This window comes from Neohortaea acidophila (assembly GCF_010093505.1).
Source record: "Neohortaea acidophila strain CBS 113389 unplaced genomic scaffold BDY17scaffold_19, whole genome shotgun sequence".
Taxonomy (NCBI): Eukaryota; Fungi; Ascomycota; class Dothideomycetes; order Mycosphaerellales; family Teratosphaeriaceae; genus Neohortaea; species Neohortaea acidophila.
The window spans coordinates 1-16,193 of record NW_022985528.1 but is presented as its reverse complement, the minus strand read 5'-3'; the positions used below and the strand labels follow the sequence as shown (position 1 = coordinate 16,193).

At 52.8% G+C, this 16,193-nt stretch overlaps 12 protein-coding genes across 12 annotated transcripts; 9 read left to right on the top strand and 3 right to left on the bottom strand.

The window, feature by feature from the left end:
- Positions 1–1,023, top strand: BDY17DRAFT_66302 (uncharacterized protein). Its single transcript, XM_033738586.1, has one exon. The coding sequence runs from the start codon at positions 203–205 to the stop codon at positions 737–739; it is 537 nt and encodes a 178-aa protein (XP_033585043.1). The 5' UTR covers positions 1–202; the 3' UTR covers positions 740–1,023.
- On the top strand, positions 968–1,784 carry BDY17DRAFT_66494 (uncharacterized protein). Its single transcript, XM_033738587.1, has 2 exons — positions 968–1,615; positions 1,667–1,784. Exons 1-2 carry the CDS (start codon positions 1,203–1,205, stop codon positions 1,677–1,679), a joined length of 426 nt encoding a protein of 141 aa, XP_033585042.1. The 5' UTR covers positions 968–1,202; the 3' UTR covers positions 1,680–1,784.
- A 683-nt stretch (positions 1,785–2,467) lies between these two features.
- On the bottom strand, positions 2,468–2,786 carry BDY17DRAFT_258893 (uncharacterized protein; the record flags this gene model as incomplete). Its single annotated transcript, XM_033731818.1, has 3 exons — positions 2,468–2,566; positions 2,664–2,704; positions 2,756–2,786. 3 exons carry the CDS (start codon positions 2,784–2,786, stop codon positions 2,468–2,470), a joined length of 171 nt encoding a protein of 56 aa, XP_033585041.1.
- A 505-nt stretch (positions 2,787–3,291) lies between these two features.
- On the top strand, positions 3,292–3,853 carry BDY17DRAFT_314217 (uncharacterized protein; the record flags this gene model as incomplete). Its single annotated transcript, XM_033735793.1, has 2 exons — positions 3,292–3,450; positions 3,479–3,853. The coding sequence occupies 2 exons, from the start codon at positions 3,292–3,294 to the stop codon at positions 3,851–3,853; spliced, it is 534 nt and encodes a 177-aa protein (XP_033585040.1).
- Positions 3,854–4,004: 151 nt separating this feature from the next.
- Positions 4,005–4,488, top strand: BDY17DRAFT_306237 (uncharacterized protein). Its single transcript, XM_033735011.1, has one exon. The coding sequence runs from the start codon at positions 4,064–4,066 to the stop codon at positions 4,322–4,324; it is 261 nt and encodes an 86-aa protein (XP_033585039.1). The 5' UTR covers positions 4,005–4,063; the 3' UTR covers positions 4,325–4,488.
- On the bottom strand, positions 4,468–5,866 carry BDY17DRAFT_314216 (uncharacterized protein; the record flags this gene model as incomplete). The annotated part of the gene is made up of 3 exons (XM_033735792.1): positions 4,468–4,594; positions 4,693–5,124; positions 5,202–5,866. The coding sequence occupies 3 exons, from the start codon at positions 5,864–5,866 to the stop codon at positions 4,468–4,470; spliced, it is 1,224 nt and encodes a 407-aa protein (XP_033585038.1).
- A 1,587-nt stretch (positions 5,867–7,453) lies between these two features.
- On the top strand, positions 7,454–8,062 carry BDY17DRAFT_227157 (DUF1275 domain protein; the record flags this gene model as incomplete). The annotated part of the gene is made up of 1 exon (XM_033730154.1): positions 7,454–8,062. A coding segment is annotated over one exon (609 nt), but the record flags the coding sequence as incomplete, so codon positions are not given.
- A 586-nt stretch (positions 8,063–8,648) lies between these two features.
- On the top strand, positions 8,649–10,125 carry BDY17DRAFT_306231 (voltage-dependent anion channel). The gene is made up of 3 exons (XM_033735010.1): positions 8,649–8,897; positions 8,953–9,301; positions 9,361–10,125. Exons 1-3 carry the CDS (start codon positions 8,765–8,767, stop codon positions 10,115–10,117), a joined length of 1,239 nt encoding a protein of 412 aa, XP_033585036.1. The 5' UTR covers positions 8,649–8,764; the 3' UTR covers positions 10,118–10,125.
- A 228-nt stretch (positions 10,126–10,353) lies between these two features.
- Positions 10,354–11,669, top strand: BDY17DRAFT_66151 (uncharacterized protein). The gene has a single exon (XM_033738585.1). The coding sequence runs from the start codon at positions 10,648–10,650 to the stop codon at positions 11,227–11,229; it is 582 nt and encodes a 193-aa protein (XP_033585035.1). The 5' UTR covers positions 10,354–10,647; the 3' UTR covers positions 11,230–11,669.
- A 440-nt stretch (positions 11,670–12,109) lies between these two features.
- On the top strand, positions 12,110–13,485 carry BDY17DRAFT_258897 (Enolase, C-terminal TIM barrel domain-containing protein; the record flags this gene model as incomplete). The annotated part of the gene is made up of 2 exons (XM_033731819.1): positions 12,110–13,179; positions 13,242–13,485. The coding sequence occupies 2 exons, from the start codon at positions 12,110–12,112 to the stop codon at positions 13,483–13,485; spliced, it is 1,314 nt and encodes a 437-aa protein (XP_033585034.1).
- Positions 13,486–13,651: 166 nt separating this feature from the next.
- Positions 13,652–15,148, top strand: BDY17DRAFT_66135 (uncharacterized protein). Its single transcript, XM_033738584.1, has 3 exons — positions 13,652–13,704; positions 13,764–14,708; positions 14,873–15,148. Exons 2-3 carry the CDS (start codon positions 13,877–13,879, stop codon positions 14,998–15,000), a joined length of 960 nt encoding a protein of 319 aa, XP_033585033.1. The 5' UTR covers positions 13,652–13,704; positions 13,764–13,876; the 3' UTR covers positions 15,001–15,148.
- A 147-nt stretch (positions 15,149–15,295) lies between these two features.
- Positions 15,296–16,193, bottom strand: BDY17DRAFT_258898 (uncharacterized protein; the record flags this gene model as incomplete). Its single annotated transcript, XM_033731820.1, has 2 exons — positions 15,296–16,015; positions 16,113–16,193. Coding segments are annotated over 2 exons (801 nt in total), but the record flags the coding sequence as incomplete, so codon positions are not given.

Sequence of the window (16,193 nt, the reverse complement as noted above, 5' to 3'; positions counted from 1 at the left end):
GTCGCCGAATGAAGAGCGTCGCCGAATGAAGAGCGTCGCCGAAGCCGTAATCGCTGTCGATCCTGATCCCCCGTAACGCTTGCGCTTCATACTGCAACATCACAGCGAAACAGGGAAGTCGGAAGCGCCGAGCGCTGATAACGGCAGGATCAGCGTCTCTTGTTACCGTAAGGTAAGATTCCGGTCACTCGGAAGCACTTTCATGTTTCCGAAAATGCAGTGCCTTTGCTCGCATGTTGAGTGGCCCTTTGCCATTCGTTGGCTGCGCGATTTTAGAGAGCCTCCCACTCCATATCTTCACTTCAGAACTGACCGGGCATGTTCTCGAGCTGGAACTTATATCATCCATCGCAAATTGCTCATGCCTTATTCGCAGTATAATGGGCTCAAGGACTGTACTACGGCCGACCACAACCACGCATCTCTTCCTCGAGTTTTGACCTTCGGCGCTGGAGCAGTTGGCACATGCTACACTTGCTTGCTACAGCAGGCTGGTTGCCAGGTTTCCGCAGTCTGTCGGTCGAATTATCACGCTGCAAAACGAGAAGGGTTCTCCCTCGATGCGGAGTTCTTTGGCAAGAATCTTCAAATCCGGCCTGATCATCTATTCCGATCTCATTCAGACCACCGTTTCGCAATACGAGAAAAATGCATCTTCGTTACCAAAAGTGGGTCCCTTAGGCGCACGGCAGCTGGCGAGGTTCGTAAGGGAAATGTCGTCTCATTTCTAGTATGCTAGAGCGCAATGTGCAGTTTTTTGGGATCAAGACTTTTGCCTACATAAGTAGTTGCTAGACTGTCACATTTGTTCGCAGATGTTCGCAGACACTTCAACTTGATCGCCGAACTGCTCGGAACTAATCACGCGTTAATCTCGGGGAATTTCTTATCAATCGCCGATTCTCCCGAAGTATGACTACTCGTTGGATCACGCCCCTTTCTCGTTCCCCCATACAGTTCTTCTGCAAGCCCCAATTATGTCTAATATTCTCTGGTATACGACCTCTTCGAACCATCTACCTGTGTTCGGCAATATGTTGTGGCCGACCCCACATCTCATCGCTGTCTGATCATTGATCCAATCCCCGAGTCGGTGCCGCAAGGAGTAGCTGCATTCGGAACGTCCGCCGCCGACGCGATTCTAGACCTAGTCCGAAGTCAAAATTACAAGGTCGACCACCTGCTAGCCACGTACGCATCCGATGGTGGACGAACCGCCATCTGGTATTTACGCATGCGACTGCTTGAAATTCAGGGTGTGGCTCCGCGAATTTGCGGCACAGAGCTGGTTCCGCAGTACACAAGTCGGTTCGAAAAGAAGTACGGAACACGTCACGGCTTCTCGACAGCCTTTGTCGAAAAGCATTCAGGATGGAATGACAATATGCGTGGGTTTACTGCAGGTGCGCGCCCTGCATCTGCCTGGCCTCTCGCCTAAAACTTATGGCTATCTTGTCGGACCGAACCTGTTCAGAGCGCTGTCAATTTGTTACGCAGCACAGTCTGCAAAACGCGGTGCTGGAATTACGCCGGAAGGCCGTCAGCTTGCATCTTCTCTTGGTAGTATCTTGTCATTGCCGCGGCACTTCAGAATACTTCCAGACCAGGGCCAGCAGTATGATCCCGTACAATCGCCTTGTATTACGGTAGCCGACTGTTTCTCGAGAATCCACGACTAGTGCTCTTGGTCCGCGTATGATGCCACTCGCGACCAAATCTTGGCATCTGGCACCGTTATAGCTACCCTTGTCCGCGAGGATGGACTTTGGAAAGCTAAGGGAGCCGTCATGCATGCCCTCATAGCTTGCTGCCCCTGCGGTCTGGTCGTGGGAGGCAATTGACGTCTGAAACGAGAGTCTTCTGCTTGCACCCGTCGATCAGACCATGCTCAGCAATTTACCTTACTGACGCCTAACGGAAGCTGGAAAATAGGACGGCCTGCGTCATGAATTCGTGCTTCTCTTCGTCCACGCGGGACAAGGTTTCGCAGATATACTCTGTCCAAAGAGTAAAGAACAATGGTATGGCTGCTGAACTCCGAGCTCAATGGTGCAGGTTTGACGACTTGGCGGCAGACGATTTCATAGAAACAGCAGTCCCATTTTGGACTCATGGGCAGCGTACAGCGGTGCTTCATTGCACTCCTCCCCCAAGCATTGCAGTAGGTAGTACTCTCTACACGGATGAGCAGCCGCTCGATTTTCAGTGTGCGGTTGGCATGTGGAGATTGCGGGCAACTCGACATCGTCATCATCGTCCTGGCTGAAGCGAACACACATGGGCATCTCAGTTATCAGTTGCGAGGCTTCCGCGTACGCCCAGGCGCGAGGATCTCTCGGACAACGGCATCAGCGGGAATTTTTGGGCAGACAGGTAGCAGCTTCCGAGTCGATTGAATAACATTGCTGAGTTGTTGCATCCTCCTTTTCTGAAACCGTCTCTTGACTTGACGCAAGATAATCCAGGGTCAGTCCGCTTTTTCCGCTTTTGGAGGGTATTCTTTACCCTCGACAACCGTCTTTGGGTCGCATTGGCAGCGATCGTCTTGCGGAGATTGGTCCATGACCTGGGAGAGAATGAGTCAGAGTGTATATGGAGACGATTTCCACTTCGGGCAGCGCTGCAAATGCCATGTTTCGACTAGCAGTAGAAGGGGAGCGTACCGACGGGATGTGTTGGCCACATCCCCACCATGAGCGCTTTTCTTTGCCGCGAGTTAGCTGGGTACCCTTAAATGTGATAGACCGCAACTCACGGCACAAATAACAAGTCGCTTTTTTACACATTATTTCCTTTGTGACGCGGCGCTGCTCCAAATGAATCTTTGAAACGAGCTCGAGATGAATTGTTGTTGATGGCAGTACGAGGGGTATGTAAATCGAACAAGGAAGTAGGAGATGTGGATAACAATGATTGCATAGCTAACGAAGGTTGCAATCGGCGAAGGCAGCATTTGTTATCGGCGACTTGTAGCCACTCAAATTCCGCATCTGTTGGAGCGGTTCATCGCCGCAACCTCGTTAGAGACCAGTCGCCGATTACCAAGTTTAGGAATTCGACTGTGCTCTGGAGACTATACGCTGTCTATGGCCACATGTCGGGATATACGTTATCGGCGTTTCCATATGATGCTGGAATGCTCGATTGGGCTTTTTACTAGGGGACTGGAAACCCAAGCAGACGAAGTGTGTCTCAGCATATCACTAGGTAGCGCTTCGATCCACCCCAAAACACGAGACCCCAAGTTGAAAGCGAAGGACAACGACATAAGCAACAGCGGTAGCCGTCAGAATGGCCCCGCCTAACGGAAATCTCGCCCAGAAAGAAGCAGGCGGCCACACAGACCTGGAGGCTAACTCCGAGGGTGGAAGACATTTGATGAACGATCTAGTGGCCAACTTCTCATGGTATGACTTGACCGTCACCGCCAAAGATCGCAGGAGTAAGAAGGTTATTGAGATCTTGTCAAATGCCCAAGGCATCGGAATCCACGGGCCGCGCTGCCGACATCGATAAGATCCAGCTTCAAAGACCCGGCATGTGGCAAGTCTTCTTCGTGCTTCTCCAACGCGCTTGGGTCAAGGCGATCCGGGATGCCATGGCGTATGGCATTCGGATCGTCATGTATTTCGGCCTCGCCATCTTGATGGGGACCGTCTTCTTCCGCTTTGGTGACAACCAAAAGTACATTCAACCATTCACAAATGCTTTGTTCTTCGGAGGAGCGTTCATGTCCTTTATGGCCGTCGCTTACGTTCCTGCTTTCCTGGAGGACCGCGCTACATTCATCGCCGAACGAGCAAATGGACTAGTGGATGGCTTTCTTTTTACAACCGCCAACTTTGTCATTTGACTCCCCTTCCTCTACATCATCGCATTGATGTTTTCGGTGGTGACGTATTTCTTGATCGGTTTCAGACAAACGGCCAGTGGCTTTCGGGTCTACCCGGCTTGGATATTTTTGGATCTTCTGGCCGCCGAGTCCCTCGTCTTCTTCACGACATCAATCTTTCTCGTTTTTGTTGTTGCGCTAGCCGTTACCGCGTTCGCAAATAGCCTATAGATGTGCGTTGACGGATTCCTTGTGCCGATGAGCATCCTCAACCCATTCTGGAGATACATCTTTCATTATATTGACTATCAAGCCTATGTTTTTCAGGGCATGATGGTCAACCAATTCAAGGATGGCGTTTATGAGTGCGACCGCGTTGGAAACAGGTACTCCTGTCAATATCCAAGCCCTTTGAACACACAAGTGAAAATTGAAGGAGTCGCCATATTGAAGGACTTCAAAATCAGGCGGAACCAGGAAGGAGAATCGTAGTCATCATCTTTATTTACAGATTACTTGGGTATTTGGTTCTGCGATGGCAACGATGAGAAACTATGCACAGGCGAATGCGAAAAGCCGTCACAGATATCATTCGATTATCTTCGTCAGTTGGACATATGCTAGCTCATTGACGCTCAGAGTGTGACACTCGATTCACTTTGTTCCATAAGGCGGTTCATTTCTTCCGGCGAGAACAGGTCAGACCAGGTCAGGTTGGACCACACATCTTCCTCGAGCCATAGGACTCGAAAATCATTTCGCCTATGCGTTTCAGGAGAGTAGCACTATGGCTCGCGGGTCGCCACCTTCGCCCCGTCTGCGAAAGCACGCCCAGGAGAAGCTGAACACGGTCTCGATACCGTTGAAGGTAAGTATCTTCAGGATCGGCGATGTGCTTGATGCCAGCGGCCAGCTGCACGATACATGCGAGATTTAGGGCGCATACAAAAAGGGCAGAAAAGAACTCGGCGGGCACCGGCATGGCGGCCATGTTACCAATTTCCTTAGAAGCGGCAATGGCCTTCATGGTGTGCTGGGAACAGATTGAAAGGCTGCGTGGGTGGTTGGCAATGCAAAAGATATCCTTTGCAGAAGGGACGTTGGCCGGCAGGTCGCTCCGTGGAAAGTGAATGAGAATAGGGGCCGTGTGAACAAAGCTGTGCGCCTGAAAATACAGTACATCCAAATGGCCGAGATCTTCGCTAAGCATCGCACCTCCTTCGGGCAGGTAGTGTTTCCAGCTGGCAAGAGCGTTATCCACGGCTTCCACGTCGTCTGCAGTCACCTCATCGCTGTCAGACAGTTTCAAGACTCAGCGCAGGAGCCGAATGGATTCTATACGATTGCGAAATGGCGAGAATTCGTCTACAATGGGATCTTCAGAGAAAACTCTTCGCTCCAGTTGTGCCAGCGATGGAGGATTAGGATCACGCTCGCCGCCTTGTATAATTTTGTAGCGCCAGGTAAAGCAGGAGGGACGGCGTCGGAATCGTTGATGGAAGCTGGACGGCGATGCAACGCAGCCAAGTAAGTATCGACAGTGTACAGCTCCCACCATGTCCTTCGCGTACTCTCTTCCTCCACAGTTGTGAGAGAAGCGCAGGCAGCGCTATTCGAGAACAGCTCCTGAGTAATATCTTGTGCACGCTTCAAGCATGAACCGGTCTCATCTGGACGATGAAGAGAGTGCAGGACAATTGAGCAAAGTAGAAGAGTTTGCAGGCCGGCTAAAGTAGCAGGCGCGTCCGCGAACCCAGATAGTGTCTGTATTTCGGCGTCAATCTGTCCATCGTCAGACTGACCAAGAAGGTAGAACTGACCGATCAAGCACACTACATAATCCAAGTCGTTTGGGTATTGCTGAGTACTGTAGAATGGTTGAGGGACCAGGAATGGGTGGTTCGGATGAAAGTGCGTGTAAAATGCATTGATGAAGAGAGCCTTGTCAACGCCATTACGGTAAGGGCGCTGCGGTCGCGCTGTACTGTAGTCGGTCCTACTAGCATCGCTGAAAGCTCCGCAAGTTCTCGTCATCACTAGGTGGTTGCATGTTGCTTCAGATTCGGCGCTTGCATTAGGACTGTTCGTTGGGTGACCGCCAAGCAAACAAGTTGACTCTTGCGTAAAACTGTAGGTGTCAAAGGAAATGGTGAGGGCCGGACAGCATCCCCGATGGGTTCAGTGTTGAATGCTTGAAGCCGTAAAGTACGCCGACAACGGCCCCTTCGCGATGGCGTGTATCCACATGTAAGATTGTTGGTTACACAACGGGTACATGCAGGGAGAACGCCATCGCATTTGAGATGCGACCGACGGCACTCAACGCAGGCTAACGGCGCTGGTCTGTTCATTGACCGTTTTCGATGGGATGGCGCTTGTAATAGTTCATGCGCGTCTCAGAAGAATTGTAGATATCAAAGCTAAGACTGAGTAGTAGGCTCGCGCTGAATTTATCGGGGACTCGGGGACTTCCATCGGCGTCTACTAGAAGAGAAGCCCGCAAGTTGATTAATCTCACGTACTGTAATACTTGATTTCCACTCATTCCACTACTTCCTCCACCTCCTGAAATAGGACCGACATAGAGTCATTTTGTACGGCACTTACATAGCCTGATAAATGTACCCGAGCCTTAATGAAACCGCTGAGTCCGCGTTTCTTGCAACCTTGCCAGATCAGATCCCCTTGAGGCGGCAACTCCTCGTGTCAGTCGTCGCCGCATGGAGCCGGCTTGCCCAATTTCCGGCGCCGCGCTCGTTCCTTAGACATTTCTACCCTTGGACAACTCTCATGAAGACATGCAGTCAGAAGGGTTAGAGGTTTTCGGGAACGAGAGTATCCGCAAATCAAGGGCAAGACCAATCGTCTAGACCAGCTGTCCCGCAAGGGAGTCTTTCACATCCCGTACGTAGAACCCTAGGACGGAATTTCGTAAGCACAATCTTGTTGAAGAATGCGACGTATCGACACAGGCGTGGTAAAGTTGTTGCTTAGATTCTGACTAGGCGTGGGCTAAGGACGCTTAAGTACGGCGCATGTCTCCGTAACCTTGATGCAGTCGCCGTGGAAGCGCAGGCGGCGAGAATTGCAAGGACCGTATGTGTTCGGCTTTTAGCGTTTGGGCGTGCTTGAGACGTCAAGCCAGGTCTACGAATAGTTGAAGCAGAGAAGTGTCGCCATGACACGATGCGTAGTCGTGCTGCGGATGACGGACATGGGGTAGACACATCCAGTTTGAGGATGCGATAGTGGGTTGCAACGTTGAAGGAGGTGGTGGATAAGCGGCCGGCGCCTTGTAGCCATCGTCTGAACGACTGAGGATTGATCATCGCGCGTATAATGGTAAAAATGTAAACTTGCGCGCGCAAGGACCTCCAGCAGGATGTTGTTGATAAGTCCGGGCGGTTCGGCAGCGCTAGGCAATTGGCGTACACTTTCTGGTCGCCGGAGGCGGAGCTTGGTGATGAGTCGGCGACTTGGCTGCTGTTTAATAAACAACAACAATGCCGTAGCGTAGTCTGCAAACAAGTCAAGATCGGAACTGAACCCAATTCACCTGGATGCCAGCACAATCCCCGACTGTTACCAAGAAGCTCCGGCTGGAGGCTGGTATTGAAGGCTGATGTGGCAGACGACTTGACCATCGAGCTGCAGCTCTTGACACTCGCCTTAGCAGCCGGCATCAACGACGCCAGCACCTTCCCGGACTACCGTGTCTTCGTCTCGAATCAGACTGGCAATACCGCACTTCTTGCTGTTGGCGCCCTAGGCCTCAGCAGCGAGGGTCATTACTTACCTAACATTGCCGTGAGTCTCGGAGTCTTTATTCTCGGCGGGCTCGTGTTTGGCCAGATCGGAGCTCACGTTGGCCGCCGGCGCAAGGCGTGGCTGCTGGCGACGAACGCAGTGCAAACGGCCATATTTTTTGTTGGAGTCGCACTGCGCCAATGGTTTGCGGGAAGCGAGCAGCGAGGTGCTCATGCCTGGGCTGTCATCACATTTCTCGCGTTTGCTTCGGGTGGACAAGTTGCCATGGCGCGGACAGTAGACCTGCCGCAGATTCCTACTGCCATGGTCACATCCGCCTATGTTGACATGTTGATCGACCCCGAAATTCTATCGCTCCATGACCGACCTCGCAACCGGCGCCTGTCTTTTGTGCTGTGCCTTTTGGTCGGGAGTTTTATTGGCGCTTGTACGTATGCATATGCAGATCCGACTCTAGCTCTAATCGCTGCTATCTTAAAGATGGCTGCCACTATCAGCTTTCTGTACAACAGTACGGTGGACGAAGAGATTGCTTAGAAATCAGTTGAAGATACATGTATTTGTGTATATAGCTCTAAGACGTCCTCGGGTGACTGAGAGCGTGGGGTGATAAAAGGATTGGGGGATGAAGGTGCACGTTGCGACAGGCCCAGATACTTTGGCCTTGATCAAAGCAACGCCGAAAGGGCACTGAAACTGAGATTCATCCCGCTCGAGAAGACCGTGGAGGACACCTGGGAAGAAGTTGAACGATAGGGGTTTGTTTGGAAGAAAGCATCCGCAATGACAAAGCGGGCCGTCTTCATGCAATTCGGGAACAATATGTACCTTCTAGACTCCCTAATTCAATGTCGAACAAAACATTGCCGAAGTCATCGGTCAGTGTGTTATTCAGCTAAGCGCTAGTCAAATTGGTTTGAATTTCTAACCCGAAAGGACACCAGCGAAGAGAATTGGCAAGCCTTGAATGCCGAGAGCGAGGGTTGGCTAGCGCTTCCATGGCCCCCGATGCGCCATCTTCGGCTCGATTTGAACTTCTCGGCGACGGGTTCGCCGACCACGGCCGCAGTGCACAGCTACGAAATATGATACATTCCTCGAACATATTACTTCATCGCGCCATCTCGATTTACAAGTCTTGCTCTGATTGAACAACCGCCGACAATGTCAACCCCAGATTCCTCAGCGGCTTGCGTAAGAACAACGCAAGCAGGCGAGCGTCCTTGTGAAGCCAATGAGAAGGGATGGCGACGGATCGTGCGCAACTTCACTCCGTCGTGGTTCTCCGTAAATATGGGTTTGTATTTATGATGCCCACTGCTTTTCTATCTACTGACTTGGCGGTGTGCAAGGAACCGGCATCGTTTCCATCCTTCTACACAACCTCTCATACAACGGTACATGGCTGCAATACATCTCCTACATCCTCTTCGCCCTCAACGTCCTTCTCTTCGTCTGCTTCTTCGCCATAAGCATTCTCCGCTACGCCATCTGGCCCAAGATCTGGCCCGCAATGATCCGACATCCGGCGCAGAGTCTGTTCTTGGGGACATTTCCGATGGGGTTGGCGACCATTGTGAACATGACTGTGTTTGTTTGCGTGCCAGCTTGGGGCGGTTCGTGGTGGAAAGTCGCGTGGGCTCTCTGGTGGATTGATGCCGCTCTATCAGCGGCAACGTGCCTTACTCTGCCGTTCATCATGTATTTCTGCCCTTGCTTCTTCCGCCAAGATGATGTGCAACAGGACTAACGTGGCACAGTATGTCCAAACACGAAGCAAAACTCGAGATGATGACAGCCGCCTGGTTGCTGCCGGTCGTCGCGACTATTGTAGCTTCCGCGTCCGGCGGTATCGTGGCTTCTGTCATCCCCGATCCACAGAAGGCGTTGATTACAGTCATTGTCAGCTACATTCTCTGGGGTACTGGGGTGCCACTGGCCATGTTGATTCTCGGAATCTACCTCCTTCGCCTCACAACATGCCGACTCCCACCGCGCGAAATGGTAGTCTCCACATTCCTCCCCCTTGGGCCGCTGGGTCAAGGCAGCTTCGCCGTTATGCAGCTCGGCAAAACGGCGCACGAAGTCTTCACCAAGACGCAAACACTCCCCGTCGTTGCCGGCGCGGTAGCCGGCGAGATCCTCTACGTGGCTGGGTTCTATCTGGCCATGATCATGTGGGGCTTTGGCTTGGTGTGGTTGTTCTTTGCTCTCGCGAGCATCTACACCGTCCCACGTTTTCCCTTCAACATGGGGGCCTGGGGGTTTGTCTTCCCCTTGGGCGTGTACACTGTAGCCACAGTGACACTGGGACTCGAGATCCCTTCGGCGTTCTTCAGAGTCTTGGGGACCATCTTCTCCATCGCCGTCACGCTTTTATGGATGACTGTCGGGATCATGACCCTGCAGGGAGCAATTACCAAGCAGGTTTTTGTCGCGCCGTGCCTCAGAGACGTTGAATCTGAGGAGCTCACGCTATCTGGTAAGAGGGAGAACAGCTGCAAGGAGAGTGTTTGAATGGTCGATTTAACAAAATTCCTTACTTCAACCTATCGATCTATTCTATCTTCAGACCAAGCCTACACGGGACTTTCAAGTTTCCAAGGCAGCCTCAAAACTGCCATGGACATCTATCCTCTTGGCCGAAAGAATGGTAGCGGATCTGCATCGGATCAATGCTGATTCTGGATTGTTTCATTCGGCCTTCGGTCTTGGATATTCGCAGAGGTGGAATACTCGGCGAAGGGAATTGTGGAGTTCGGCGATCCGGCAGCGCTAGCGATGCGTCAGGCTGCGCTAAAAGAGACTTTTAGCGCAGCCGCGTTTCCTGGCCGTGACTGTACTCGCCGATTGCGGGGGAATCCTCACAACCCAAAACACAGCACATGAGCACAGAATACATCTTATATCAGGACAAGTCTTGCTTCGCAATATTCTAGACAAGGTCAAACTACTCTGGCTAGCTACCCAAGGCTGAGGACATCTTCCACCGCTTGCGTTCAACACGATATACCGTTACACACCAGCATCAACGACAAAGACCGCCAATGCAGAACATGACGCCCAAATATCGCCTTGCAAAGCCAGTGACGCATCCACTGTCACACGTTCACACCATGCGCTTACAGACTCTCGTCGACACGAAGCTCAATCAACAACTCCGACGAGGCAGTACAGATCTGAGACGAGTCGTTGGACACCTGCTGGTACTCGACGTGATTGAAATTACCCGCCAAGCGTCTGCCCTCACTCCACCCGCCCCGCCGTCCACCGTGAAGGCATACAGCACGACCAATGCGGCAACTACAAAAATCGGCACTGCCTATGCCGACGCCGAGCTTTACAACGTTCCCGCCTTGGATGCACCCTCAGACGACGACACGACGAGCTCTCCAGATTGTTCAAGCGACGAGGACGATGAGGACGATGAACTGGCATTCGACGATGAGGCCGATTTCGAACACACCCTTGTCAGAGTTGCGTCACACTCGACAATGTCGGTCGGTAGGGGTAAGCTAGAATTCCTGCATTGTGCTCAACGTATATCAGAAGTGTTGATGAGGTCAAAACGTGAGGGGAGTGAGATGGTCGTGGCGAGTGTCGTGGAGATTGTGGATTTGGATGGTTGAAGCACGGGTAAGACAGGGCTTTTTGTATTGAAGGCATGAGATTACTTTGAGATTATTGAACGACATTGTGATGAGTCTTCGCTGGAAAACTGTTGAATATCGAGATACCCTTGGGCAATTCAGACTGATACAAGCTGCATACCTACTTCCAAGCCCCATCAGTCTGACAGACATGCTCCGACGAATCTACTTCTCCAACTACTCTTCTTCGAGCGTATGATGGACATAGAGATGAGCTTTCTCATCTCGATTCTGCACCGGTTCTGGGGCCGACACCTCGCTCAAACTGGCGCATTCCTCTTCGAAAGACGGATCATGATGATGGTGGTGGTGATGATGATGATGCTCGTGCTGCTCGCCATGCTGCGGCTCATTTGGAATTGCTTGATGTGGATGTCCTTCGTCCAAGTTTCGACGTGAATGCAGACCATTCTGCGACAAAGACATGGCGGGATGATATTGAGAGGGGATGATAGTAACCATATGTATTGGTAAAATCTCCACGGATCAGAAAAGGCGTCCAGAGAAGTCAGACCGCCTTATCGTTCGGTTGTAACACTATTGCGGAAGTGCAGCCTTGTGTCTGTGACTTTATAACCATTCCCGGTCCCCGACCATCAGCGGTATCGGATGGAAACGGCGAACCTAGCCCGAACCCGGCAGCTTCGGATGTGCTAATGGACTGGCCATCACTGCCGTGCGGCAGACGTCATCCACCCTTGTCGAATCTACCGCAATAGCCGGCAAGATCTTACTAATTCAAGCACAATCCGGGAAATTCAACTGTGGGACGGTGAAAGAAAAGCGCGGATAAATAGAACACAGCGAGATACCTACTAACAATGATGACTTCACTCCCTCCTCCCAGCCCACCTCCGCCATGGCGATCCAATCCATCCGCGCCTCCCAGCGTCTCGACTCCAGAGGAAAGCCTACGGTACAAGTGGACTTGAAATCTTCCCACGGCACGTTTCGCGCACTCGTTCCCTCTGGCGCATCCAAAGGGGATTATGAAGCGGTCGAACTTCGCGATGGCGATCCGTCCGCGTTCCAAGGGAATGGAGTGACCAAGGCGTGCGACAACGTCAATCGCATCCTCGGGCCCAAGGTCATCGAGAGTGGCCTGGATCCCGCGCGCGACCTGAAGAAGATCGATGAGCTCATGATCCGACTCGACGGCTCGGCGGACAAGAGCAAGCTCGGTGCCAATGCCATTCTAGCTATCAGCATGGCGGCGGCACGAGCAGGGGCAGCCGCGCAAGCAGTCGAGCTGTACGAATTCCTCGCGGGCGAGGGAGCATCCCCGGTGAATGAATACGTCATGCCGGTTCCTTTCATGAACGTCTTGAACGGCGGCGACCACAGCGGCAACCCCATGGCTTTTCAAGAATTCATGATTGCGCCCACGGGAGCCGCGAGCTTTGCCGAAGCTGTGCAGTGGAATGCTGAGACATACGCGACGCTGAAGGGCATTGTCCAAGACAAGTACGGCATGGCGGCAACCGGCCTGGGCGACGAGGGCGGCTTTGCACCTCCCATCGGCCATCCAGAGGAAGCCTTGGATCTTCTCGTTGCCGCCATTGCGAAGGCTGGCCATGAGGGGAAGATCAAGATCGGCATCGATCCCGCATCGCAATCGTTCTTTCAGAAAGACGGGTATAATCTTGGATTCAAAACGGGCAAGCCGAACATCCTGGATGCCGCGGAGTTGGGAGAGTTGTATCGTCAATTGCTGGACAAGTACCCCATTGTGCTCCTGGAAGACCCATTTGGCCAGGATGACTGGGACGCGTTTTCAAAATTCAACGAGTCCTGCGGCGTGGAGCTGGTTGGAGACGACCTGCTTGCCACCAATATCAATAGAGTCAAGGAGGCCGTCCAGAAGCATGCCTGTAACAGCATGCTCCTAAAAGTGAATCAGATAGGGACAGTGACGGAAGCAATCGCGGCGTAAGTGGCCACTTTCCCTTTTCGACAACTGAAGTCAAGGCAAGGCTAATGCAAATCATCAGAGCCCAGGAGGCGTACTCTGCAGGCTGGTCCGTCTTCGTGTCGCATCGTTCTGGAGAGACGACGGATGACTTCATTGCCGATCTGACCGTCGGTCTCCGCACGGGGCATCTCAAGTCTGGTGCACCTGCACGTGGGGAGCGAGTGGCCAAGTACAATCGCTTGATGGACATTGAAGACGACTTGCAGCTTCGGAAGGTGTCGGTTCGTTATGCGGGAGCGTCTTTCCGCTCAGCTCACCATTAGCAAATGGAAACAGTTGTGATAAACATAGACTAGAGCAGTGCGGTTCATCTCACACACCGAACTTCCTCACGGTCACATCACCGTCCACCTCCTGTTATGGCTTCTTGCGTACCGTTCTAGATCCAGCCTTGACGGGTGGTTCGGAGAGCTACAAGGCTCATGAAGAAGGCTAGTGCACCCGAGCCTCCGAAGACTTGACTGGGAGTGTTCTGAGTGTCGGTACGTGGAAAGCCGTGAAGGTGCGCGATCATGCTGACTTCCGTCGTGCGGTCGAGTAGACATTCTTGCGGGTCATGTGGAGATTACAACTCTGCCGGTCGTAGATAAAGATTTCTCTCACCGGCTCGACGAATGCAAAGACTCGCTCATCCCATGCAGAGAGGCGTTGACAATGGCGCTTCTAGCATATCAGGCCCTCGATTCTCCTGAAGCTCTGCCATCGTGTCGCTGCACAATCAACTTCCAAGGACGTCTACTATGCAAAAAGGAACTCCACAGACCGGCAACTGCAGCAGCGCGAAGCAGATGGGAGCGCGTCGAAGGGGAACTGCGAGGCACAAGCCTATCCTTTGAATTCGTCCCTTTCCGACAACGCCAGGGGCGAGAGCAAGATTCCACTCCCAGTCGAGCTCGCTCATACACACTCCAATTCGCCGACGCAGGCCTGGCAGTCGATTCCAAAGACCACGTCAACCCCTTTTCCGAAGAGGGCGTCAACGCGTTTCGTCTCCGGGTGGAGGGCGAGCAGCTGCTATGCGTCGCTCCTACAGCCGAAAAGGCTGCCATCTGGGTCGAGCAGGTTCTCGCTGCGGTAGCAATCAGTGGGCCAATTGATGAGAGGGCCATGGCTAAATATCCTTGCATCCCACCGAGAAGGCCAAAGGCGTCGAATGCGTGTGAAGAGGGCATTTCAGGGCGGTGGCTTTGGATGAGATGGTCAAGCCAGGCGCGAATGCAGTACGACTGGTTGATGGGAGTGTCGCATGGGAGTCGAAATGAAGGATTGAATCAGGACATAGAGATCGGGAAGGGACGCATGCCACATCACCCGGCGACGGCGCCGACGAAGGCTCTGGAGTGGTGGATTATCGATGCGATCGTGTCAGATCCTGACACTGGTTCCAGAATATCCAATCCAAGCGTTGCTGCGACGCAGTGTCCATGCTCAAGTTGTCAAACGCCGGAATCCTCCAAGGCGACGCGGCTTTCCTACCAGCACGGGAGCCCACCAGCTGTTAGCGACCTTCATCGCGAGCCAGTGCGATCTACCCTCGACAATCCACGTCGATGGACTCACATCTTGACCATGTCAAGCGCATGGAGGGATGGATGCTATATCAAGGATGGGCGGAAAGTTCAGATTGCTCGTCGGGCGTCGCTGAACGTACCAAAGAACCCATAATGACACTAAGTTCCATAGAACTGCACATACTTCAATCTCAACGTGTCCAGCTCGAGCGCCCACATGCTCACCGTCGTCGGCGCGCCGCAGAGACCGTTCACCATTCCTTGTAAAATGTGGCGACTAACGATGGCGGATCTGAACGAAGACATATGTAGATCGTAGCTCATGCCCAGCACACAAGACCCAGATAGATTGGCAGCAATGGTCCCGAAGGGAAGCCCTTGACCAGTTTGTTCAGGTAGACTGAGAGCTGGAATCGCAAAAGGCTGCCAAGGGGTGAAGACAGCGTCTCAAGAGTTTTGTCCATTAGGGATCCAACATTACCACCAAAACCGTGGCATGGTTGCTTGCACAGCAGCCCGAGGCCTTGAAATTCGCCGTCTCGTCTCCCAGATTTTCTGATGGTCAAGATGTCGTGTCGGGAACATTAAAGGCATCGAGCTTTGCCCAGTCAGAATTCTCTCCATCGGACTGAGTGTCAAGGAAATGCTCCAAGCTTGCATCCCAATCGATCAAATCCACAAAGGGTGCGAGCTGTGGATGAAACTCAAAGGCCGGTACGGACGAGTCCATCATATCGAGTCCTTCATTGGCGACGGAGAAAGGCTGGTTCGCAGCTGTCGAGACGGGATTCGCTGACATGGGATTGCCGATACTGCGCCGTTGTACTGTCGTGACGAATTTCTCAAAGGGATGCGGATCTTTCGCCGAACCTCCCGATTGTGAGTAGTCCGCCATTTGGATGTCGCTGTCGAAAGTCGGACCATTGCTCGCGCAGAGTTTGCGCTTCTTAGACTCCGAGTCAAGGTTTCCCGGGGGAGGATCTACTGTGGCGGCTATTGAGTCTTCGGGCGCAAATCTTTGCAAGGTCTGTGCCATCTCCGTAGATGACAGCGGCGCGACCGTGGCACCGCTCTTACTGTCGTCTTCGACGAAGCCGCGCGACTCGGCTTGCTTGATCACCGAGGCCATTGCAGACACCGCGAGGGTGAGTCGCCGTTGCTGCGCCTGGAGCGTCGCCACGTGTTCTCCTGAAATCGGGCCCATGGCCTTTGGGTGGGGGCGGGACGAAGTACACGCCAGCTGCTTACTTTGACAGCGTCCGCAAGGGACACCGCCGTCGCACTGGATGGAAATCTGTGAGCCTGAGACGAGGAGCGCGGTGTTTCGCCGCACGATGCATAGCTTTGGATCGCAATGACACGCACAGAGATGGACTGACTTTCGATTTGCTGATTCGGCATGCGTCACAGGCGTTCTGCGTTCGCACATTCGCAGGCTTGTTTGCCGCTGTCGCGGATGG